This window comes from Capricornis sumatraensis, chromosome 6 (assembly GCF_032405125.1).
Source record: "Capricornis sumatraensis isolate serow.1 chromosome 6, serow.2, whole genome shotgun sequence".
In the NCBI taxonomy this organism is placed as follows: domain Eukaryota; kingdom Metazoa; phylum Chordata; class Mammalia; order Artiodactyla; family Bovidae; genus Capricornis; species Capricornis sumatraensis.
Window position 1 is genome coordinate 53439468 of NC_091074.1, and position 25933 is coordinate 53465400.

At 44.0% G+C, this 25933-nt stretch overlaps 1 protein-coding gene across 5 annotated transcripts in view; it reads left to right on the forward strand.

Moving 5' to 3' along the window:
• The first annotated feature begins 3776 nt into the window (after positions 1-3776).
• TJP2 (tight junction protein 2) overlaps positions 3777-25933 on the forward strand; it is a 96421-nt gene continuing 74264 nt past the window's right edge. For 4 of the 5 annotated variants that reach the window (XM_068974106.1, XM_068974109.1, XM_068974112.1 and 1 more), the window contains exon 1: positions 22579-22638. In XM_068974106.1, coding sequence (XP_068830207.1) covers positions 22579-22638 — 60 coding nt within the window. Of the gene's footprint in view, positions 3845-22578; positions 22639-25933 lie in introns of those variants that run through there. The other variant, XM_068974107.1, reaches the window with a different exon arrangement.

Genomic DNA, 25933 nt, shown 5'->3' on the forward strand with positions numbered 1-25933 from the left:
TGCATCACAGGTCAAGATCTTCCTTATAATACTTTGAGTTCTTTGAATATACATGGACAAAAGAGTATTTTGCTGATACTCATTTTTTTGTTTGCTGACTTTATCACTTGACACAGCCTTTCTGTAGACATATTAATATCCTTCACTAACCTTGTAGTAAACTCTGCTTTCTTGGCATCCTGGGAGGGATTATCTCCTACTGTTTAATTTTGTAAATAAGTTCTAAATCCTTCAGTGGCACCTTGATATCTTATTTCTCACCCTTTAATGTGCATATGAACCACTCTATTAAAATGCAGGTTCTAATGCTGTAGATGTGGTGGGGCCTGAGAGTCTGCATTTGAATATGCTTATAGGTGATACTGTCAGTTTTGGTGATGCCCACCCAGTGGATGGTCCATGACTCACACTTGGAGGAACAAGCATCTAGAGCAGCCCGTTCCATGATATCCTGCTCGTTCCCTCTTGACCTCACAGTTCTCTGACCTTCCTAAAAATTTTGTCCAAATACTTCCCCTCCCTACAGCTGTTAGACATCTCAGTGGTTAGAAGGTAGGTGATAAATTGTGCTTCTACGGAGGGAAATCTGCTGACAAGCATTCTGACTGGAGATTTCTCTTGAGCTGGTTGACTAAATAGTGTTGCCAATATTTCTTCCAAGGGTTCTATCCCTTTCATTCTTTTCCAGAACTATTCCAATTGCCGGAACGTACATGTAATACTGGATAGTAATTATGAGCAGCTCCTTTTGGGTTTTAGAACATAATTGGAAGTCAGGTCATGACTGAGTTTTCAAGACCTCAAGAAATTCTTTCACTACCAGCCCCTTCCTCCTTTTAGTACTTTGTCTTGCTTCTGTAAACAGAACTGTGCTGGGGCTTCTACTCTACAAACTGTAATCATATGATAGGTCAAAACCAGCTGCCAACGAGTTGACCGAGTGTTGCAAGTTTATTGAAGCACAGATTGGATAACTTGCACATGTGTTTATTGACCCCCAATGCCCAACACGATAAGTACGCTGGCAAATATTTTGCCATTGCTTACTTGGTTTTAAAATAGCCCTAGGACTTCCCTGGTGGTACAGCAGAGAAGAATCTGCCTGCTAATGCAAGGGACATAGGTTCAATCCCTGGTCTGGAAAGATGTCACAAGATGTCACATGTCGCGGAGCAACAAAGCCTGGTATGCCACAACTACTGAGCTCGCGCTCTAGAGCCCGCAAGCTGCAACTACTGAAGCCCATGTGCCCAGACCCTGCAATAAGAGAAGGCACCACAATGAGAAGCCCGTGCACCGTAACAAAGAGTAGCCCCCACTTGCCACAACAAGGAAAGCCTGTGTGCAGCAACCAAGACTGTGTGTAACCAACAATAAAAATAAATTATTTAAAAAACAGCCACAAGCAGAAAAAAAAATTTTTTTCTCTTAAAAAAATTGACAGCCAGGGACTGCCCTGGTGGTCCAGTGGTTAAGACTCCATGCCCACAACATAGGAGGCATAGGTTCAATTCCTGGTTGGGAAACTAAGATCTCACATGGTACATGGCATGATAAAAAAAAAAAAAAAAACAAAACAAGAATTGACATCTGATTACTGAGCCACTTATGGATTTTCCTTTTTAAAATTTTGTGAAGTTTTCCAGCACTAACTCATGTTACCTGACAAAAATTTTACATATTTGTCAATACTATCGCATACCAAGTGTATTTAGTTTTCTTCCAAGCTTTTCCTTAATTTATAGGTAGCCCTAGTCAGTGTTGGAGAAGGAAATGGCACCCCACTCCAGTATTCTTGCCTGGAAATTTCCATGGACAGAGGAGCCTGGCAGGCTGCATTCCATGAGGTTGCAAAGAGTCGGACAAGACTGAGCGACTATCACTAGTCCATAGTTTGTATTTCAGAAATGGCTGATTGTTATTTGAGGTTCCTGTATATGTCAGAAACTTCAGGCAGTATCATAAAAGATAGTTAAAATCAGGATGTTGTCAAAATGCAGAAAACTGACTTAATTCAAAAGCAAGCCATTTCAATGAAAGAGGCAAACTCTATTTGGCATTGATACATGTAGGAAAATTTCATACTAAGGCCCAAAGCATAAGGAAGTCCATCTTGATTTGCTGGGCATTTATTTATTGTGGGAAGTAATAACAGAAACTGTATATGGGCCGGGCTCTAATCCTGCTGGTTGCTTTGTAGGATATCCAGATGTCCCTGCATTAGCCTGTGCCCACATTTCCTGCTGATCCTTGGAGAAGGGAAACGGGTCTCCTGCCTGCACAAATAAAATGGACACTCTCTGATTTCTGTTCTATTGTGTAGGGAGTGTTTTGCACAGATACCACAATATCACTTTGTCTAGCAGGCAGAGGAGTATGTGCGGAACTGGTGAGAAGCACATTCCTCCTCCCACTGGATGTATCCCCACATGAGGCTGCTGGGTTTCCAGCCCTGCCCAGAAAGGAGCTTGCCTCTTGTGCTGTTTGAAAGGCACGGGCAGGATTCATAAAAATGTCCAGAAAGCATTTTCTTGGATTGTCTTGGGATGAGGGGTTAAAATAAAAGTATCTGCCATCTTTTCTGATTGGGGGAAACCTACATGTATAAATATAGAGACAAGCCAGTATCGTAATTCCCTTTTAGTTGAAAATGTTTTTTTCTATTATATACCTTAAAATGGTGAAGTTAAGTGTATTTTACCAAAATTAAAAAAAAGTTTTCTCTAGATGTTTTATCACCTGCTGGGTATTTTTTTTTTCAACCTGAAAAGTGAATTTTTTGTTTGTTTGTTTTGGCTGTACCTTGCAGCATGTGGGATGTTAGTTCCCTGATTAGGGGTTGAGCCACTCCTCCTGCATCGGGAGCACAGAGTCTTAAGCACTGGACCCCCAGAGACATGACATGACATGCGTGTGCTCAGTCGTGTCAGACTCTTCGTGACCCCAGGGACTATAGCCCATCAGGCTTCTCTGTCCATGGGGTTTTCCAGGCAAGAATACTGGAGTGGGTTGCCATTTCCTCCTGCAGGGGATCTTCCCGACCCAGAGATCAAACCCACATCTCCTGTGTCTGTTGCATTGGCAGGCGGATTCTTTACCACTGTGTCACCTCTGGACTGCCAGGGAAGTACCCACCCCTGCCCCCAAAATGAATTCTTTACTCTTCTTTTTTTCTTTTTTGAAGAACAGGACAGCAGTTGCACTCCTAGATATACAGCTGAGAGAAATGAAAACTAGGTCCATGTACACATTTGAGCATAATAGCTAAAAGGTGGAAACAGCCAACCCAAATGTCCATCAGCTGTAAAGTGGATAAGTAAACTACGATATATCCATACATGGAGTGAGGTTCTGACACAGGCTACACCCTGGATGCAACTTGAAAATGTTATGCCAAGTGAAAGAAACCAGTCACAAAAGATCACATATGAGTTCGTTTATATGAAATCTCCAGAAGGGGTGACTCTATAGAGACAAAATTAGATTGGTGGTTGTCTACAGCTGGGAGGAGGAGCGGGGAATTGGAGGATTAAATGGTTTCTTTTTTGAAGTAATGAAAATGTCCTAAAATGGATTGTGGTCATGGTTGCACAAGTCTGTGAATATATTGAAAGCCATAACGTAGGTGGGTAAACTGTACAGAATGTGAATTTCAGTACATTTCAAAGATCTCGCCAAACTGGGAATGACCATGCTGAATTTTAACAGTAGTGTCTTTTTCAGGGTGCGAAGTACTACCTTGCTGTCATCTCCTTGTGAGTGGGATTGGCATCCCAGCTGCAACTCTTGGCACAAGTGCTCCAGGAAACACAGACACGTGCCAACAGACAGCCTGCTTTACCAGGTACTTGCCTTTTGGTCTCTCATCAGCTTTAGTTACTGGCCTAGTTTGATTAAATAATCTCACATCCTACAAGTCAAGGCCACCCTATTCGATGTTGCTGGTAATGAAATTGTATAATATCCAAGAAAATTTAATTGTAATGCCCTGTTTCCCAAAGATGAGAAAGATCTTGCCTGCATTTATGGTCTGAATTGATAGGTAATTCTGGGCAAATGCTGATAAAGCAGCTAGGTCTAACCCTCATTATTCAGAATAAATGCATACCAAGGTATTTTGATGTGTAGGGTTTACAAGTCATTCTGGTAGGTCACATTTTTTCCATTATCTTTGACATAGCAAAATTATATAACAGTGGAAAGTGCTTTGCTGAAAATAAAAAAGACATCAGTGACACTGGCTTCTAAAGATTAATTACGTACAGGCTTTTAGAAAAAGGGCTGAGTATTATCTATCGACTGATTCAGTTTTAAGTACGAATTAAATGGGATTTACAAGGTATTAAATTCTATTTTGGCAGATGCTAGGATGCATTTATTCTTAGTTACACTTTAACCCCTGGTTATAGGCCAGTCCATGGCTGCTAGAATGGGGTTAGAATTTTTTTTTCATGTGTTTGTTTCAAAATTCCTGTCTGTTTAAACTTGAGGACCTTACTGGGGTGGATTCCAGCTTCATATCAGTGTTGGAATTTAGTGGAGTGTGACTGGCAGATAGCTCTTCAAATCCTAGTATTCCTGCCTTCTGACTGTGTGATCATCTTAATGTCTGTGAGCTCCAGATCCTTTATCTGTAAAAAGGGCTTGTTAACATGAAGCTGAATGAGTTAACATATAGCAAGCATCGGTCACACACCAAGGCCTTTCTTGCCATCTAGTTGTCCAAATGGGAACACTTGAGTGGGGAATTCCTCAGTTTCCACTGAACTAACAAGGCTAGGAGTAGGTTTTGTTTACTGAGATGTTCTCTATGGAGCTTTTGAACATTCCAAACATAAGAAGACAGATGCTTGCCCAAACCCTGGAAGTGGTTTTCCTGAAAGTAGATTTCTGGGTAGGGTCTGTTGCTTTAGTCAGATGATTTAGAGGTCCAGTATGGATATGGCAAAGGAGGACCTGGAGCTGGCATTGTCTTTGGACAAGGACTCAAACAAGCTCTTCCTGATAAATGTCTCCCTGGTTCTGATTGCCTATACTAGTGACCACATACCCTTCAACATCAGTTTGTTTTCCCAAGCTAGCATCTTACTCCACAGCTCCTTCACAGATAAACACTGAAACCTGGGTTTCTGGGTGAATTAGCTGCAGGCAAGCTTGGGTGGTGCGGTTTTCCCCACATGGCTATAGTTTCAAATCCAACGGACATTTATTAAAAGCGTTTTATTTGCCAGGGACTGGACAAGGGGCTTTCATCCATCTTGTTTATCCTCAGAACATTCTGGAGGAGCTATTGCCAGCTCCCTTTTGCAAATAAGGAAACTGAGATTCAAAGATTTTAAATGGTTTCCCCAAGATTGCATAGCCTCTGATTCCCAAGTGCAGTGAGATTCCTATAATAGCAGCTGTTTTCCATACTAACTCTACAGAACTTGAGGATTTAACTCCTAAACTAGGATAGTAATGGGTTTTTCGCAAGGGCCAGATCTGATCAATTGATAGTGGCTGCCTGGAGTTAAAGGTTTCTAGATACTCTCCCAGCTGGTGCTAGTGGTAAAGAACCTGCCTGCCAGTGCAGGAGACTTAAGAGACACAGATTCAATCTCTGGGTTAGGAAGATCCCCTGGAGGAGGGCATAGCAACCCACTCCAGTATTCTTACCAGGAGAATCCCATAGACAGAGGAGCCTGGTGGGCTATGTCCATAGGGTCACAAAGAGTCGGACGCGATTGAAGCAACTTAGCATACAGATACTGTCCACGTTTGTTGAGTAAGAATTTTGTGACCCATTAGCAATGTCTGGCATGGATGGAGGAGGCCATCCATGAAGGCCCTTTACCTGTTTCTGATTATAAGCTTCTACCTGCAGCTGCCCTGCTTTACTATCTGAAAGTCTCTGGAGAGCACTATTTGCCTGGCATTTGTTTGTTGCTACTTATGCAGCAAAATCATCTTTTCCTCTTTGCTTTCGGGAAGGAGGCTCAGAGTCTGGACAGAGCCTCACTTCCTAGACATGGATTCTCATTGCTAGGTAATTTAGATAGTAACAGTTTAGAGTTGTTACCAGCTCATCCCATAATATGGGTATAGATAAGTGAATTGAAAGTGAAAATTAAAACTTTCGCTTCTGTGCCTCTGAGAGCCCCTCTGCAGTCCCCTCTCCCCTGGGACTCCTCCTCTGTAGGAATTCCTGGGGAGCTCACAACCAGCAGCCCAACCCCTTCACATGGAATTGGAGACAGAACAGTAGCTCACAAACTTTAGCTGCATCAGTCACCTGGAGGGCTTGGTAAAACACAGATTCCTGGGTTCCCTCCTTAGAGTTGCAGCTTCAGTCCCTCGGGGTGAGACCCAGGATATTTGCATTGCTAGCAAGTTCCCATCCAGGCTGATACTTCAGGTTTCCCCACCACACTTTGAGAACCACTAACCTGGACAGTACTTTTAACAGGTGTCTTAGAGCCTGGGCTTGTTTGTAGATAGTATGTGGCCAGTTTCCGTACCTGTGGTGAAGAGATTCTTTCCTCAAACTTTTTTTTTTTTTCCCTCAAACTTTTAATGAGCACCTCACAGGCTGCCTGAGGAAAGCTAAGAGGAATGTAAAGGCTTGTCTGGGGGACTTGGGAATCTAATTTGAGATCAGTAATTACACTGCTGTGTGAAAAGGGCTGCAGAGCAGAAAGCCTGAAGCAGTGATTATGTGAGAGGAGGCTCCTGAGGAGCGTTAAGTTGTTGGCCAGGTGTGCAGAGAGGGGAAGAAAAAAGTGGGGAGGACAGGCTGTACCTCAGAGGCCTGGAGATGCTGTACTGTGAGAAGAAAAGTTGTTTGTGTTGAGAGTTCCATTGTAATTCTGATATGAAGTATCAACCTACAGTAATAAAGATGAAAGCCTTATATTTATTTGGGAGCTTATTACAGTGTACTCGGTACTGTACTAAATATTTGGCTGCATTGTTTTTCATTTAATTCTCAGACCCACCTATGAGATATGGGTCCAACTATAATCTTAATTTGTATAAGTTTCCTAGGGCTGCAGTAAAAAACAAAAACAATCTATCGCAGACTGGGTGGTATAAACAATAGTGTATCGTCTCATAGTTTGTATTACATGACTGAGCGACTGAACTGAACTGATAGTTTTGGAGGCTAGAAGTCTGAAATCAAGGTGTTGGCAGGATTGGTTCCTTCTGAGAGTTATGAGGGAAGGATCTGTTCCAGGCCTCTCTCCTTAGCTAGAAGGTGGTCGTCTTCCCGCTATGTGCGTCTGTCTCTTTGTCTAAATTAACCCATTTTAAGATAGCAGTCACACTGCATTAGGGCCCCTGCCTAAAGACCTCACTGTAACTTGATTGCCTCTGTAAGGATCCTGATTCCAAATGAGATCATATTCTGAGGTAAGGAGAGCTGGGACTTCAATGTGTGAAATTTGGGGAGACACCATACAACTCACTATACCATTTTACAGATGCAGAGATGGAAACTCAGAGGGTTTACATAAATCACACGCCCGTCAGGTCCAGCTGTGTAACTTGCCATTTTGATAGGTCAGAACAGCTGAAGAGTGGCAGTGGCATACGTTAAACGTGCGAAGTAGCAGAACTGGGGTTTGTTGAAACCCCAGATCTGATTCATCATTGTATTCTTTCACCCAGTGCTTCACTTTGTTTACTGGCCTTCCCCCCTTTTTTTTTCTCTGCTATGTCTGCTCATGGTTCACTGGGAAAAGCAGTGGTGTAGAGGTCAGGATACCAAGCCGATAGCCTGTTTATTTCTAATTCTTGAGTTTATGGATCAGATATTTTTATATGTCAGTTTCCTGTCCTGCCTGTTTAAGGAGAGTGGTGGGAAATTACCAGATTATGTCAGGGATCCCCACCCTCCAGGATCTACTGCTGATGATCTGAGGTGGAGCTGCTATATATTAATGATAGTAATAAAACGCACAATGAATATAATGCTCTTGAATCATCCTGAAGCCATTCCCCACCCCACCCCCACGCTCAGTCTGTGGAAAAATGGTCTTCCACAAAACTGCTTCCTGGTGCCATAAAGGTTGGGGCCACTGGAGTATATGAAATTGAAAATTCATTGCTATTAAAACATTAAATCCCTACACATAGGGCTTCCCTGGTGGCTCAGTGGTAAAGAATCCGCTTACAATGCAGAAGATGTGGGCTTGATTCCTGGGTCAGGAAGATTCCCTGGAGAAGGAAACGGGAACCCACGCCAGTATTCTTGCTTGGGAAATTCCATGGACAGAGGAGCCTGGTGGGCTATAGTCCATGGCATTGCAAGAGTCAGATACAGCTTGGTGACTAAACCACCGCTACCTATAAATACACAGGTTATCAGAGTATAGATGTCCTATTCTTAATTTCCTTCTCAAACCAACCTAAATATTTGTAAGCAATGTGTTAGTTCTGCACTTGTGTTTTAAGTACCTTTACTTGGAATTGTTTCAGCATTCAGGGATTCAAGCAACTTAATTGTCTAGCTGTGGAGATTTTAGACAAGTAGTTTTGTCAGTACTCATACAATAATTCCGTATTTTCTTCTTTAAGTATTTATAATGAAAGAGAATTGCCCCAAATACTTATGTACAAAGACTTTGGTCACTTTAGCAGTTAAAGCAAAATTTCATCATGTATATTTGTGTACCATTGAAGTGGAAGAGAAATAAAAACAAGAAGTGTTTGAATGCTGTAATTATAGTCTAATGTGTTTTCCAAACAAAAATTAAAGTGCATGCTTCCCTCATGAAGTCAACAAGATGGAATGGTAGCCATTTGCTTATCTCTGGAAATCTGAGATGTCTGGATATTTTAAGTATAGCATATATTAGAGATGAGTAATATTCAACCTAGGTTCTGAAACATAAATTTAATTATACTCCTGAATGTTTTAGAGAACCCAAAACCTAAGAATTAAAACATGACTAGGAGCTTGTGATGGAGAAGGAAATGGCAACCCACTGCAGTATTCTTGCCTGGAGAATCCCATGGACAGAGAAGCCTGGCAGGGCTACAGTCCACGGGGGTCACAAGAATCAGACAGGACTTAGCGACTAAACCACCGCCACCAGCAGGAGCTGGCGAAAGGGACTCCCAAATGGCGCAGTGGTAGAGAATCTGCCTGCCAGTGCAGGAAATGCAGCTTAGATCCCTGTGTTGGAAGATCCCTTAGAGAAGGAAGTGGCAACCTACTCTAGTATTTTTGCCTGGGAGATCGCATGGACAGGGGAGCCTGGTGGGCTACAGTCCGTGGGGTCACAAAGAGTCAGAGACATAGTAGGTCACATACCAGGGGCCTGTAAACCTAGAGCCCTACCTCTCTCTTACTTTTCATAGCCACATTTCTTAAAAGGAATCTCTGTACTTACCACCGTTTTTCCTCTCCTCCACCTGCCTCTCTCTTCAGCACTTCCTCCTCCACGTATTCCAGCCACTCAGGATCCAGTAACTGGTTTCAGGTACCCTCTGGGCTAGACACACAGGCACAGGGCTAAGCACAGCACTGCCTCAGGAAATTTTCATGGATAAGGACTCTTCCCTGCCTGGAAGATGCAGTTGAGTTTTCAATCAACAGTTACATTGTGTGTGTGCTACCTGCACTGGACCCCTGGTACTGTGACTGCGTGGGGAAGACTGGAGGCAGCTTATTTTATGATTCCTATTATAATAAAATAATGCAGGGACTTCCTGAGTGGTCCAGTGGTTAAGAATCTGCCTTCCAAAGGAGGGGACTCCGGTTCAATCCCTGGTCAAGGAACTGAGGTCCCACATGCTGCGGGAGCAGCCGAGCCCATGTACACTATAGCCTGTGTGCTGCAACGAAGGCTCAGCACAGCCAAAAATTAAAAAAAAATGATGTAATTAGTTTCTGGTTTGGAAGGGTGTCATCACTGGAGTCCCGATTTTGATACCTCACATTTTCATTAGTTGAGTGGTTGGTGATAGCATGTTTCAGTTCAGCCAAAGTTTTGATTTATTTAGAGGTAATCTGATTGTACAGTGAGATTAGACAAAACCCTCTAGATAGGGAATTCCCCTACCTAATCCTAATCTTATTGATATTTTTTAAAAATTATTGATTTTGAAAAAAATACGTGATTGATTATAATTATTCATATTTGACATGGATATTTGTGATATAATTATTGATAGTCAAAAAATCAAAATAATTATATATATGATTATTTTTAGTTCAGATCTTAAGTCTGGTAACTAAAATAACTGGCAACACACTTTGAAAGAGACTTCATACTTATGTTAAAGTTGAATTTGTCTCTTCTGATGGCTTTAGCTCAGTAGGATACTTATGGCAAGATTTAGAACAAGAATCAGAATACGTTAGCAACTGGAGGATGGTTCTAGGAGAGCCAGAAATAGATCAGGGAGAGAGAAGATAGGCGAAAAATAAAATGTCATTGGGAGGAATAGCTAAAACTGCTTAGGTGATTTAGTGTATACAACATAAATATCAGAATCTCTTGAAAATAAATTCTGATTGATTCATTTAAAAACTTAGATAATAACTTTGGAGGCAAGAAAAGCTGAAAACCCGATACATTCCTAAAACTAAATGAAAGATTGCACTTTGTATTACCCTTGCCCTCTGGCCCAGACTCGCAAAGAATTTGATGTACCTTCTGTGTGTAATTTTAGTCATTGCGGCCCTCCACCATGCTTGCTTCTCTCCATTACTCTAGAAGTGTGGGAAGTAACTTTGATGCAGTCTTAGCCTCCAAGAATACTGCCAAGGAAACTCTCCCAGAGATTATGAGACAGAAAGGCTTAGAGAACAAAGTCAGTTGTTCCAGTCATATGATTTATTCACCTTGAAAACATGCTTTGAGATGCAAGGGGGAAAGATTCAAACCCTTTTAACATAATTAGGTGAGGATATAAATAAGGTGAAAGGCCCACACTCTGGAATCCTGTGCTTGCAGTCATCACATGTCCTGTCTCTTTGTGGTGTTAGCTTTCCCCAATGACGGTGTGGTCACAGAGACCAGATTTGAGGTTGAACAGGAGGCTTGGCAGATAGAAAGTGTCTGAAGCCAGCATAGGCTTTCCCCATAGCAGGGATACAGGCCAAGTATACTTGGCCAGTAGCTGTAGTTCAATAGTAATTTGCCTGCCTTTGGGGGCAGAGTATACAGGTGGCCAGAATTGTACATAATGGGTGTCACCAATAGGTGATCACTTTAGGGATGACTTAGCTGTCAATCTAGAGGCAACATGAGCTGGGCTTTATTATGTGTTATTAATATTTTAGGAAATGTTTATTAATAATAATATAAACTATATTATTACATCTAAAATTGTAAGTTAGATATTCAGTACATTTATTAATATTTTATTGGGCTTTTCTTGTGGCTTTATTAAATATTAATTTTTAAGATTTACTTTATCCTTCATTGGAATTCTTCTGTTTATAAGTGACATTCTTATTTGTTTCTTTATTTTCATCTATACTTAACACAAAAGCACTTCATTTATTTTATTTTATTTTTTAACATATCTTACTAACATACTGTCTATACTATATACATCTTACTAATTGTGCCTAAGTCTTACAAACTGTGGGACTTCCCAGGTGGCACAGTGGTAAAGAGTCTGCCTCAATGCAGGAGACTTGGGTTGGATCCCTGAGTCGGGAACATCCCCTGGAGAAAGAAGGACGTGGCAACTCACTCCAGTGTTCTTGGCTAGTAAATCCCATGGACAGAGGAACCTGGCAGGCTAGAGTCCATGGGGTTGCAAGAGAGTCGGACATGACTTAGCAGCTAAAGAACAACAACTTACAAACTGCTTGCTTTCTCATTATCTATGGAAAATAAATCTTAGGAATTTCATCCATCTGATTTTTACCTTGTCCTCTATACCAGTGGTCCCCAAACTTTTTGGCACCAGGGACCAATTTTGTGAAAGAAAATTTTTCCATGGACCATGGTGGTCGGGTGGGATGGTGGGTCAGGTGGTAATGCCAGTGATGAGGAGGGGCAAATGAAGCTTTGCTAGCTGTCCAGCCACTCACGTCCTACTGTGTGGCCTGGTTCCTAATAGGTTGTGGCCCAATACCCATTCACAGCCTGGAGGCTAGGGATCCCTGCTCTATACCATTGTTTAAAAGAACTTTGAAGTATTTATTCAGCACATTATGGTATAGTCATACAAATGGGGATATTTTGCAGCTTCCTGCTCCAGTATTCTTGCCTGAAGAATTCCATGGACATAGGAGACTGGTGGGCTACAGTCCATGGCATTGCAAAGAGTCGGACATGACTGAGCGACTAACACACACAGAAAAGTGATGATACAGAACTATATTGCCATGAAAAAACTGCCTATTCCTATGTAGAGAAATGGAGAAGGCAATGGCACCCCACTCCAGTACTCTTGCCTGGAAAATCCCATGGACGGAGAACCCTGGTAGGCTGCAGTCCATGGGGTCGCTTGAGTCAGACACAACTGAGCGACTTCCCTTTCACTTTTCTCTTTCATGCATTGGAGAGGGAAATGGCAACCCAGTCCAGTGTTGTCGCCTGGAGAATCCCAGGGACGGGGGAGCCTGGTGGGCTGCCGTCTGTGGAGTCACACAGAGTCAGACACGACTGAAGCGACTTAGCAGCAGCAGCAGCATGTAGAAAAAAACAGATAGCAAAAGGGCACGTCTAGTATAGCCCCAGATGTATAATGTTATATATGATATCTACATACTTACCTATGCATGGAGGTACCTGGAAGGATGCTCATCCAGTTATTTAACAGTAGTTTGCTCAGGATTGTGACATTTTAATTGCATTTTACTATTCTTTTGTGTGTGTGTGTGTGATCTGTGGTATGGTTTGTGTAAATAAACAAGTATCATTTATTTTAAAATAACTGAAACTCAAAGATATGTCTATGTACAAATATGTATGCAAATCAACATACCAAGAGGATTATAACATCTGACCCTTTTGTAAGCCAAAGACATTTTGTAAGAAGAGAATTCTTCTCTTTTTTCTAAAATTTTAGTTTTGCTTTGGGGTATAACTGATTAACAACAATGGTATTAATAACCCTGGTGGCTCAGTGATAAAGGATGTGCCTGCCAGTGCAGTAGCCGCAGAAGATGTGGGTTGGATCCTTGGGTCAGGAAGGTCCCTTGGAGGAGGAAATGGCAACCCATTCCAGTATTCTTGCCTGGAAAATCCCATGGACAGAGGAACTTGGCAGGCTACAGTCCGTGGGGTCGCAAAGAGTCGAGCATGGCTGAACTCGCATGGCATAGCTAATTAACAGTGTTGTGACGGCTTCAGGTGAACAGTATGTATGACTCAGCCATACATATACATGTATCCATTCTCCGCCAAACTCCCCTTCCATCCAGGCTGCTACATAACATTGAGCAGAGTTCATGTACTATACAGTAGGTCCTCGTTGGTTATCCATTTTAAATATAGCAGTGTGTACATGTCTATCCCCAAATCAGTAACTATCCTTTCCCCTGATCCTTTCCCACAGGAGAATAATTTTCTGACCTTCAAAATGAATGTTTTACCTGCCTTGGAAACCTTGTTATCTTTTGTCAGAGAATTGTAACAATGTCCCTTTAGCAGAATTTCTTAAACTTTCTTGATGATAAGATTCACGTGCTGGGTACAGTGCTGCAATGTAAAATTCCCCAGGGCCCTTCTCAGACCCACTGAATCAGGATCTCAGGGAAGGACCTGGGATGCCTCAGGTGATTCTTATCATCAAGAAGCTGTCTTTATAGAAATGTATGTTATGTGTTTTCAAGTTTTTATAGAATGGCTCTTGGATTTGCCTTTCCCAGGACCAGCTTCCTTTGTTTTCAGAGGCCTGTACTATTTTGCTCAGCTGCCCTGGAAAACTTAACAGCTTTTTTTCTAAGGCCCCTTTCAGATCTGAGGATTCTTTGACAATCAAGGAGACACTTCAACAATTATAATCTGTGTTGGTCAGGGATACTGAATTCTTAGTGCTACAGGATTAACCAATTCAAGTTGCCAGAGGCCTCTCTGGGCTCCCCGGAGGACTTGTATATCACACAGACAGTCCCCTGGGCCACTCTCACCTTAGATTCCCTCCCTTGCATGGGAGATGAGGACTTTTTTCCCTTAAAAAGGAAAAATTTTCCCTTATTAAAGGTTTATTTTTATTTTTTTTAAGAAACTTATTAGGGGAGAGGAAATTCGAGAATTCTCAGACGCTAGCATCATATTTGATTTCAGGATTCTAATTCCTAGCTCATTGTTGTTGTTTAGTCACTCAGTAGTGTCTGATTCTCTGCAACCCCGTGGACTGCAGTATGCCAGGCTTCCCTGTCCTTCACTGTCTCCCAGAATTTGTTCAAACTCATGTCCTTTGAGTCAGTAATGTCCTCCAACCATCTCATCCTCTGTTGCCCCCTTCTCCTGCCCTCAATCTTTTCCAACATCAGGGTCTTTTCCAAAGAGTTGGCTCGTCACATCAGGTGACCGAAGTATTGAAGTTTCAGCTTCAGCATCAGTCCTTCAAATGAATATTCAGGGTTGATTTCTTTTAGAATTGACTGGCTTGATCTCCTTGCAGTTGAAGGGACTCTCAAGAATCATCTACAGTACCACAGTTCAAAAGCATCATTTCTTTGGCACTCAGCCTTCTCGTCCAGCTCTCATATCTGTACTAGCTATTAGCTCATTGGCTGGAGTCAAATGACGTTTGTGGTATTTACCTTTTTAATATTGCACAGGAAGATTTTCACAAATATGATTCCCCAGCATTATTTGTTCAGTTGTTGTGTCAGCAAAAGCCCTCTTAAGTCTGTTCAAAAGAACCCAAAGGAAAACAACAATAATGACAACCAAAGACCTACCTCTGCCCCAACTCTGTACAGTTGTCTCATTGCTGCAGACTGAACTGAGGGACAGGCGGGCAGGGACGAGAATGGACTGTGAGTCTGATAGGTTTGGAGTCTTACCCATCATCTACTCTGTGATGCCCTTGGACAAGCTGTTTTCCTCTGGGCAGGGATGAGAATGGACTGTGAGTCTGATAGGTTTGGAGTCTTACCCATCATCCACTCTGTGATGCCCTTGGACAAGCTGTTTTCCTCTGGGCAGGGATGAGAATGGACTGTGAGTCTGATAGGTTTGGAGTCTTACCCATCATCCACTCTGTGATGCCCTTGGACAAGCTGTTTTCCTCTGGGCAGGGACGAGAATGGACTGTGAGTCTGATAGGTTTGGAGTCTTACCCATCATCCACTCTGTGATGCCCTTGGACAAGCTGTTTTCCTCTGGGAAGCTCAGTCTCCTCATCTTAAAACAGGGCAATAATATCAAATATACAGGGGCGATGGAAGGATTTATATTAAATGAGTTAATATAGTGTTTGAAAGATTTGTGGCACATAATGTGCATTTAGCCAATTACTTTTTAATCCAGGTTTCTGGGTTTTTTGATGGGGTGTTAACAAGTAGCACCTCTCCCTGAAGAGTGTGGATTTTATATACTCTGCAATATAAATAGTGGTAAAAATAATTAAAGATGTCAAAACGCAGAGCACAGTGCCTTTAGGATCCAGGGCACCTTGCCAGGAGGAGAGGGCTCTCCACAGAGAGAACATGGTTTGTAGCAGGGTCTGTCCAGATGAAACCACATCCCAGAAAGTGCTTCTGTGATCTCCAGGATTGGACTTGGATTATGCTGTATCTCAATTCCTGTTGAGCAGGCTGAATATGCCCAGGTCAGCCCCATAAGTTTCCTAGAAGCCTGCTCATCCACAGTATGGCACCCTGAGGTCAGCCCAGACCACAGCCACCTCCTTCCAACCAGAACTACCCCCAGCATCGTTCCAGGGCCTCTTCAGACTTGTAATCCATCCAGCTGATTCTGAGTTACACAGCTAATTCTTCCGTCAACTTTGTGGCCAGGTGAACCCATCATGGCCAGAAACATTGCCCAGTGCTTACACAGGATGGAGGGTAGGAACAGGGTGGGTATGCTGGGGTTTGGAGTTTGTACCATTAGCAGTGAGAGGAGAGGCAAGTAGAAGCCACCATCCATTTAGAACTGAAAACTTCCTTTCCCTGTAAGTCTGATTACTGATATTTTCAGGCTCTTTGTACTTACTGTAATATCTTTTCATTGTAGTGATAACAGCAGCAATGCCAACATTTTATCAGTGGTAATAATGATGATGATGATTAAAAAGAGGGGCCCTTTCTAGGGCTACTCTCCCTGCTATTGTTCCTCTCTGGTCTGCCCATCCCCTAAATAGACCATCTACCATTCCCACCCTTTCATACCCTGCCCTGGACTCTGTGAAACCCTTGTCTCACTGTAAATGAAACAGTCAGCTGAACTCCACCTTCTTGCTTTAATTTAAACTTGGCTTTCTCCTGAGGGCATCATTTCCTGGTAGTAACCTCAAGGGATGCTTTCTACTTTAGATGGAAAGAGAAATCTAAGCAGGAGCTGGCTTTGTGGTCCAGGCAGAGAAGCTCCAACAAAGGCTCTGGGGCAGGAATGAGCTTGGCAGGGTCTCAAGAGCAACAACTGCAAAGAAAGGCCGGTGCAGCTCCAGGAAGTGAGCTTGGGAGAGTGCAGGCTGGGCTGAGCCTGGAGAAGGCAGCAGGGTCCACGCATATAGGACACGGGGTCTGCCTTAGCCCAGGCTGCCACAGCAGGACACCCCGGACAGGGTGCTTAAACAGACGTTTACTTCGCACAGTTCCGGAGGCTGAGAAGTCCAAGATCAAGGTGCTGGCAGACTCGGTCCTCAGTGAGGGCCCCCTTCCTGGCTTCCAAACAGCCGCCTTCTCGCTGTATGCTCCCAGGGCCATTGCTAGGTGCATGCACGTGGAGTTAACGAACCTGGAAATTTAGTGAGAGTACCATTAAATAACGAAATGTGAAGGCATGGGGCAGAGCAGAACTTTGAATGCCTCTCTCCTAGATGTTCTTTTAAGGGATGTGAGGTGACTGCTTATGGAAGGAGGAGTCCTTTAAGTGAATATGCACAGTTACTGGTATGGTTGTTTGGCTTGGGAAGGGAAAGGAATGCCAGGCCTGTTCTCCTGAAAGGTACCGTTCCTTCAGGCAGAGTTTTAACTGCCAGCACCTAAATCATGCACGTGCTCAAGCAATTCTTGTGCCTGTCATCGTTTGTGTACGTGTCTTTCTCTTCATCACGCTGTGAGCAAGCCCCCTGTTGTATATTGCCTTTATCTGCTATATACCTACCCCAGGGTACCTGCTAGGCATTCAAGAAACACTTACTGAAGGAAAGTATCATTATAATGTGGGCCATTTTAAAAGTATTTATTGCATTTGTTATAATATTGCTTCTGTTGCTTATGTTTTGTGTTGTTTTTTTGCCTGCAAGGCATGTGGGAAACTGGACTGGAAACTTTCCCTGCATTGGAAAGCCAAGTTTAACCATTGGACCACAAGGGAAGTCCCGGGAGTGCCTTCATGATTCTAATCCACTACCCAGTGTACAGGCCAACTCAATTGCTTAGTTAGCCTGGAAACTTTTCATGTTGGGCTCCTTTGCTCCCATTTAATGATACGTTATAAAATCATGTTGCAAGTATGTATGTGTGTGTGTGTGTGTGTGTGTGTGTGTGTGTGTGTTTATCCCCAAATCTTAATGTTCTTGAGGAAATCTGATTAAAAGTGTTTAGTTTTTTACAGTTATTTGAGGTCCTCTGACCCTGCTTTAAAGACTTTATACACTGTAATACATAATGACGTGTTAAAACATTTCATAAACTAACTACAATTAAAAAATAAAAGTATACGCAGTCCTCACCATTAATCAAATCATATTCTCATATACTTTCCAATTCTTTTATATATATATAGTAATTTTTTGTTATTGCCATCAGGATAGATAGTGTTTTTGTTTGGTTGGTTTTTTTGCCGCCCTGTGTGCTTGTGAGATCTTAGTTCCCCAGCCAGCCTGGGCCGTGATAGTGAAAGTGCAAAGTCCTAACTGCTGGACTGTCAGGGGACTCCCGAGGATAGATGCTATTTGTACTCTTTCTCATTGGTTATTACATTGTTATTATCCCTGTTGCTCCACAGACTTCCTTATATAATTTTGAATGATGACTTGCTGTGCCCATTACGTTGATCTGCTGTAGTTTACCAGTTCTCCAGCCTTGGACAGCGATGGTTTCCATCCTATGTTATTATACATACGATGACGCGCTGCCCCACCTCCCAGTCACCTGCTGTCATCTATCCTCCAATCCTGTCTTGTTATTGAGACAGCTCTGGCCAGGATGATCTGTGGTTCTCGGTGAACATCTTCTGTTCTTAACTGAACTCTTCAAAGTTCTGTGTTGGCTCTTCTTCCCTTCTTGAAATTCATTCTTCTTTTGACTTTTTGGACACCTTACTGCAGTGGATTTTTTTTTTTTTCCTTTCTGGCAGTTTCTCTTTTATCTCTACCCTGGGGTCTTAAGCTTTGCTTGCCTCCTAAGTATTGGCATTCCCTGGGATCTTCCCTAAGTATTGGCATACTCTTATTCTTTTCCTGCCTCAGTTTTCGTCATGTTTCTGAATACTCTCATTACCTCCCGTGACATCAGCTTTCTTGATATACTGGCAATTTCCAAATCTCTTCCTCTACCACAAACCTCTCTACCTAAGATCTCGTTAATGCCTGGCACATAGTAGACACTTGAACATCTCCACCTGGAGGACCCATGACCCTCAGAACTCAATCAGTCCCTAACTAAACTCACCATCCTTCCTCAAGCCCCTCCCAAGATCTGTTCCCATTCCTTTGTTTCCTATTTTGGCAAAAGACACTGTCATCTACTTAGTTAAGCCAGAAACCTGAGAGTCACCTTAGACTCACTTCTCTCTTCCTTACCTCATATCTGATCAGGCAGTCACCCAGCCTGCTGATTCCACTTCCTTCATCCCTTGAACTGGCTTATTTTGTCTAACTTCATAATCACATCATCTTCCACCTGCATTCCAACAAAAATCCTTTTTTTGTTTGTTGTTGGCCTTGTCATTCTTACTGATGCCCCTCCCTGCAACCCCCACCAACTCATCCATTTTCCAAGAAGCTGACAGAGCGATCTTCAAAAAATGCCAGTCGAATCCCACTTCTGCAGTGTCACAGTAGACCACAAACCCTGTTTGCCTGAACAACCTTACCTCCTGCTACCTCAACAGCAAGTCTCTGATCTCTTCCTTTTTCTCCACTTGTTATTTGTTGTCTTCACCTGGAAAGCTTTCTCCTCTTTTTGTCTCACGAAGTCATTCCTCCCTGTCCTTTAGAATGTGTAAGCTGCTGTCTCATCTCTCGAAAGACTTCACTAAACCCCATACCCCTGTCTGGGTGAGGAACCCCTCCAGAAAGTCCCTAGACTACTCTGAGCTGCCAGGAATCTTGGTACTTAAATGGTTTCTTATAATTTACTAATTGTCTACTGTAGTAGGCTGAACTCTGAGGCTACAGCCTAACTAAGTCTTGTATTAGGGCGTTCTGACTTTATAGAAAGTGTTTAGTAATTATTTGTTGGATAGAAGTTCTTTGGAGAAACAAAATTCTAGGAATGGGGTTCACATGTGCAAGCCCACTTGTGAGAAATATATACTAGTATAACTTGCTTTTCCAAAGAGTTGTATAGCTTTATACTGCCACCAGCAATGGTACTGTATCAATTGAAAGACTTTTTTCAACATGAGTCAGAACTATGTATTGTGTCCGAATGTTGGTATTTCTACTATAAAAGTATGTCATCATTTGGAGTACTGTAATGTATTAGAAGGGCTTCCCTGGTGGCTCAGTGATAAAGAATCTACCTGCCCAATCAGGAGACTTGGGTTTGATCCCTGGATCCGGAGGATCCTATGGAGAGGGAAATTGCCACCCACTCCAGTATTCTTGCCTGGGAAATCCCAGGGACAGAGGAGCCTGGCAGGCTACCGTCCATGGAGATGAAAACAGTTGGACATGCCTTAGCGACTACTAAATAGCCACAATGCAATAGAACTTTATGCAGCGATGGACATCCTATATCTACACTATTCAATATGGGAACCACAAATGTGTGGCTACTGACTGAGCACTGGAGATATGACTAACACGACTAAGAAACTGGACTTTTAGTTTCTTTTAGTTTTAATTTAAATTTAAATGTATCCGATACTCACATGTGACAAGTGGTTATCATATTGGACAATGCAACTCGAGAGAGAAAAAGGAAAATCATTCAGCAGATATAATTGCTACATTCTGGGTTCCTTTCTTTTTAAGTGCTAGTGGTACAAGCTCACATCACTAAGGTGTGACCAGTTCACATATGGTGTCAGTGTTATTATTAGTCAGCACTGCCTAATTTGGGAAACTTTTTTTTTTTAATAGTGCTTTCATCAGGAGAGTAACACCTTACCTCAGGAATACAACCAAAGTATCTAATTCTGGAGACTTAAAACTGGGAAATGTTACTCACAGTGCTTTTTATTCAGAGGCAGGCACTTTGCCATTGCAAAGGAAGCCAGAAGCTAACACTTTCAGAGGCATCTGCTCGACTTGTTTTTCCACATAAGTTGCCAAACTTGTTTTCATTAGGCAGGAAACGAAGCAACTTTTCAGGGAGAGAGCCTGGCTTCTGCATCTCCTCAGTGGGTCCATCAACCCTTCTACCTTCTGAGGTGCTATGCAGTCGCTTACTCATGTTCAGCTCTTTGCAACCCCATGGCTGTAGCCCACCATACACCTCTGTCCATGGGGATTCTCCAGGCAGGAATACTGGAGTGGGTTGCCATGCTCACCTCCATCTACCTTCTGGTGGGCCAAGGTAAACTACGAACTGTTCAACCGAAGAGCAGGATGGACTGAACGTTTCTCTCTCACAATGTGGTTTCCTTAAGATTTCAAACCCAAAGGTATATTTTTATTCAGGGTATCTGTTTTGATTCTCCAAATAACTTACATGCCTTTAAAATAAGGAAACTTATTTATTGTGCACAATTATATATACGTAGACTTCTCACAAAGAGTCAGACATGACTGAGCGACTGAACTGAACTGAGACTTCTCTGATGGCTCAGACAGGAAAGAATCCACCTGCAATGCAGGAGACCTGGGTTCCATTCCTTGGTGGGGAAGATCCCCAATATTCTTGCCTGAAAAATCTGGTTGACAGAGAAACCTGTTGGGCTACAGTCCATGGAGTCGCAAACAGTTGGACAAGACTGAGTGACTAACCCACGACAGAGGATTCTACAATGAATAAATGTACGGAGTTGAATTTGATGAATTCTTCCTGATAAGCATTTGTGACCTACTTTGGGGCTTCCCTTCCCTTGTGGTTCAGCTGGTAAAGAATCCCCTGCAATGCGGGAGACCTGGGTTCGATCCCTGGGTTGGAAAGATCCCCTGGAGAAGGGAAAGGCTACCCACTCCAGTACTCTGGCCTGGATAATTCCAAGGACTTCTATAGTCCATGGGGTCGCAAAGAGTCGGACACGACTGGGCGACTTTCACTTAAAAGAAAAAAAGCCTCAGAAATGGAAGAGGAGTTTTAAACTCTATTGGAGTTGTTGGGAATGTGCCAAAGAGATAACTTGGAGTATATTTTCCCAAAAGTCTTGTTTTATTATTTAACATGAACCTCTCACTCTCCGAGTTCAGGGTATCAATTGTTGAGCCGAGAAACGTGGGGTACAGTCCTGGGTGTGTATGTGTGTGTGTTGGCTGGCCGGTCTGGTCTCTAGGCAGGACAAAAAGAAACTTTGGAGCTTCCCCGGTTCTTTCTTTTGGAAGAGAATTGGGAAGAAGCCTCTGCAAACCTCTCCAAAAAGTGTTCGTACAAGATGTGCACGCGACCTTGGGGGCAGAAAGAAAGTGAAAGTGTCAGTCGCTCAGTAGCGTCTAGCTCTTTGCGACCCCATGGACCCTGGACCCTCCAGGCTCCTTTGTCCATGGGGTTCTCTAGGCAAGAATAGTGGGGTGGGTTGCCATTCCCTTCTCCAGGGGAATCTTCCCGACCCAGGGATTCGAACCTCTGTCTTCCGCACTGCAGGCAGATTCTTTCCCCGCGGACAATGAGACCATCCCGAACGCGCTGCTTCACGCGAACTTGCAGCGCTTCCCCGGCGCGCGCCCGGAGCCGGACCTGCTGCCCCCAGTGCGCGCCGCGGAGCGAACCATCGGGTCCGCCGGAGGGGGGTTGGGCGTGGGGGCCGCGGGACGCTCTGGCCTCGGGGTTTCCCTGCTGCCGCCCCCTCTTCCGTCCTCGGCCGAGAGTCGCTCACTGCGCTCCGCGGGGTCTCCGGGGGCACGGCGCCGGCAAGCCCTCCCCCCGGCCGTGCAGGGTTGGTAGCGGCCCATTTGAGAGTTTCCGCGGCCAGGCGGCGGGCGCAGAGGCGCGGCGTTGGGTAGGGGGCGGGCCGTTGCCGCCGCCGCCGCCTTGGAGGGAGGGACAAAGGGGTGGGTCCCCGCGGACTTGCACCGGGCTAAAACCCGGCTGCGGGGCGGGGGACTGACCTGCAGCCTGGACAAGGAGGAAGAGCGGGGCCCAGGACAGGCGCGCCCACGCGGGACCCGCGCCCGAAGATGCCGGTGCGAGGAGATCGCGGGTTTCCACCTCGGCGGGAAATGTCAGGTTGGCTCCCTGTAAGTTCCCTCTTGCGTTCCGCTTGGTTGGGAGAAGGGTCGCGAGGAGAGAGCCTGGGAGCGCGTGGTGGGCTTCCCGGAGGCGCCATGGGAGACTGGGACTCTCCCATGCGGAGGTGGGGTTGAGGGCAGCGGGTAGGTTTCACCGGACGGGGGTGGTGGCTCGTGGCCTCCGAGGCTCCTGGATCCTTCTCTCTGTTCTCCAGAGTCACTTGGATTTCAGGTTAAGTCGCGAGTAGGGAGAAACTGTCTTGAACTCTGTCTTGGATCCTTGCTACTTCGGGGGCGTCTCGCTGCGCCTGCTGTGCCGCCTGCCCTGTGCCTGCGTTTTCCTTCTCTGTTGGTTGATGCAAAATTACAGGCGTATGTGCGTGAGACACACTGACAACTCTTTGGACCAGAATCCTCGTTTTCCCTTTTAATCGGTTACATCTGCAGAAGAAGTAAAAGTTGTTCGCTGTAGGAAATGGAGCTGGGGTTTGGGAGGACGCCAAGAGAAGAGAGTGATGGATGCTTTGTACTCTGGTATTATCTTACCTGTCACCAGTTCCTTTTCTGTCTTCATTTGTGAAGTCTCTGCTTTACACAGTAGTTTATTTTAAATTATAAATAATCAGGGTTTTGACTACAGGGTTTTAACATTCTTGAAATGTGGATGAACTTGGGAGTGAATACTCCAGGGCTTAGTAATGGAAAGGAATACAGCCTCCCACCTCTGTTTTAGCTTCAGTTCTTAGGCAGCGCTGCCGCCTTGGCAGCTGTCTAGCCTGAATAATGGTTGTGGTTTCCCTGCAGTTCCCAGTGGAAACTGCCCTCATAGAAACTGCCCTCATCCCGTCATAGAAACTGCCCTCCCTTCCTCAGTTGGGGGAATCCCAGCAGAGAAGGCAGGAGGCCCTGTCCTCAGATCTTTAGGTGGTCTGGGCCAGCTGTGCTGACACTCTGGGAGAACAGGTCCACTTGTGTCTGGATGATTCCTGGGCGAGACAGTCTGCACACAGACTTTGGAATCAGACTGTTTCCTTTTTAAGTGAGGAGTTAGTGGTCATGATTGCATTTGTAGCAGAGTGCCATGTGATATCCTGCCTTAGAGAATGAAATTGGGTTATTTGATAAAATTTCATGACTGGCTTCACTTCAGTGTGAGGATGCCTCTGTCACCCTGTCTTGTTGGGGAAGAATGCCAATCTTTAAGACTCTGATGTATTCCAATTAGAGAGATGAACAGGATGCTGTCGTTTTCCCTCTTTGGGGAGGTGAAAGAAGGGGAGGGGGTGCCTTACTAATGTGGTAGTGGCTTTTGAGGTTTTTCTTGTGCTTTTTCTGAGCTGCTGTCAGAGATTTTCCCTGCCCCGATTCACTGCTGCAGCTTTTTCAGGACCACGCAGCTAATAACGTAATGAGCACCTACTTGGGCTGGTCCATTGTGAAGAGGTGAGTGCATGAGATAAGCAAGACTCAATTTCTGTCTTTTAAGAGTGTGCTATGCGAGCTGAAAATTTTAGGTGTATTTTTAGATTGTGTAGACTCTCTCTGCTGGGATACCTGTGGCTGAAGGAGGGAGTGTGAAATACAGATGTACAGTCTGCAGTACAGAAATGCAACAAAGTGTGGGATTGTCCTGTGCACACTCCCTTCAGGGATTCTTGTGGGGAGGAAAGTTTGCCATTTGAACAGATTCCTCACAGCGTAAGTCAGTCTAGAAGATGGGGCCAATAACACACCTCACAGGGTTGAGTGAGGACTGAATGAAATGTGCCAGGGTGCCTGGCTAGTGGGTGCTAAATAAACAGTAGCTTGTACAGTCGTTCCTGGGTATCATGGGAAGGGGGAGAATGGTTCTGGGACCTCCATAGGATACCAAAATCCAAAGATGCTCAAAGTCCTTAATATAAAATGGCATACATAGTATTTTCCTGTAACCTCAAGGCATCCTCCTGTACACTTTAAATCATCTCTAGGTTAAGATTCCCTAGAGGAGGGGCATGGCAACCCCCTCCAGTATTTTTGCCTGGAGAATCCCATGGACAGAGGAGCCTAGCAGCTATGTTCCATAGGGTTGCAGAGGGTCCATAGGGCTGCAAATAGTCCCACAAGACTGAAGTGACTGAGCATGCAAGCACAGGCTACTTACAATACTATATACAATGTAAATATTATGTAAATGATGTGTAAATAGTTCTTGGTGTGTCAAATTCAAATTTTGCTTTCTGGAACTTTCTGGGGTTTCTCCCCTGCCCCCATACATTTTTGATCTGTGATTCGTGAATCTGCAGGATATGGAGGGCTGACTGTAATATGAACCGAAACAGGTGCTGAAAACTCTTACGTGCAGGATCCTGGATTACGGAGGCAAGTGGGACCTAGAAGCACAAATAGGAGACGCCAGGTAGGTGTCAAGGCAGTTGCTGGGAGAAAGATGCTCACACTCTTGAAAGACCTTGAATGCCAGTAAGAGAACTTTAAGAAAAAGCCACAGAAATACCTAATGCATTGATGACTTGACTTTTCCTGCAAAGGAGTGAGCCAGTTTCCTAGTAAACACTCTACCCCACACCCCCTACATAGGGAATATTACTATTTGGGGGGCACTCATATGCTTAAGATCCTAAATTTTTTAGCATCACTTGCTGGGGAGTTCCATTTGCAAGGATTTCTGCCTCCATTTGTTAGACTTTTAGTCTAATTCTTTGTATATTGACAGAAGGTCACAGCCAGACATTTCTCTTTCGTGGGAGAAGTGCCTGGGAATTTGAGGGAGATGCTAAAATCCCTAGTGACTTTAGCAAGTTTTTCTTTTCTGAAGAAGTTCTTCTTAGGAGACAGATAAGTCCTTGAAACTAGGCGGGGCCACTTGAGTCTTGTGTGCTGTCATATGTCATGCAGCTTTGGTGCGAGAGTAGCTTGACATGTGGGAAGGGCGGGTGGGGTGAAGAGTTAGGAAGGGTTAGTAATCACGCTGAAACTCTCCACATACCTCTACCAAAAATATGAGCCATCAGGGAATTCCTTGCCTAATCCCTAAAACAAATCCCATTGAGGAGCTGTGGCTATAGATTAGCTTATCTAGATTGAGGGCTGATACCCTATAAAATGCCTTGTTGATCAGACTTGAGGTGGTAATCACAGGGCAACAAGTGCTGGGCTGGAATGGCCTTGGACCAGCCAGCCTTGGGGTTGAGAAGAATTTTCATTGAAAATTAAGTGGACATGGTAGAATGATTGTCTAAGATGTTTTACTGAGTTTATTTCTTCATCCTAAATCCAAGGGTCAGGGTCAGAAACATAGACTCAG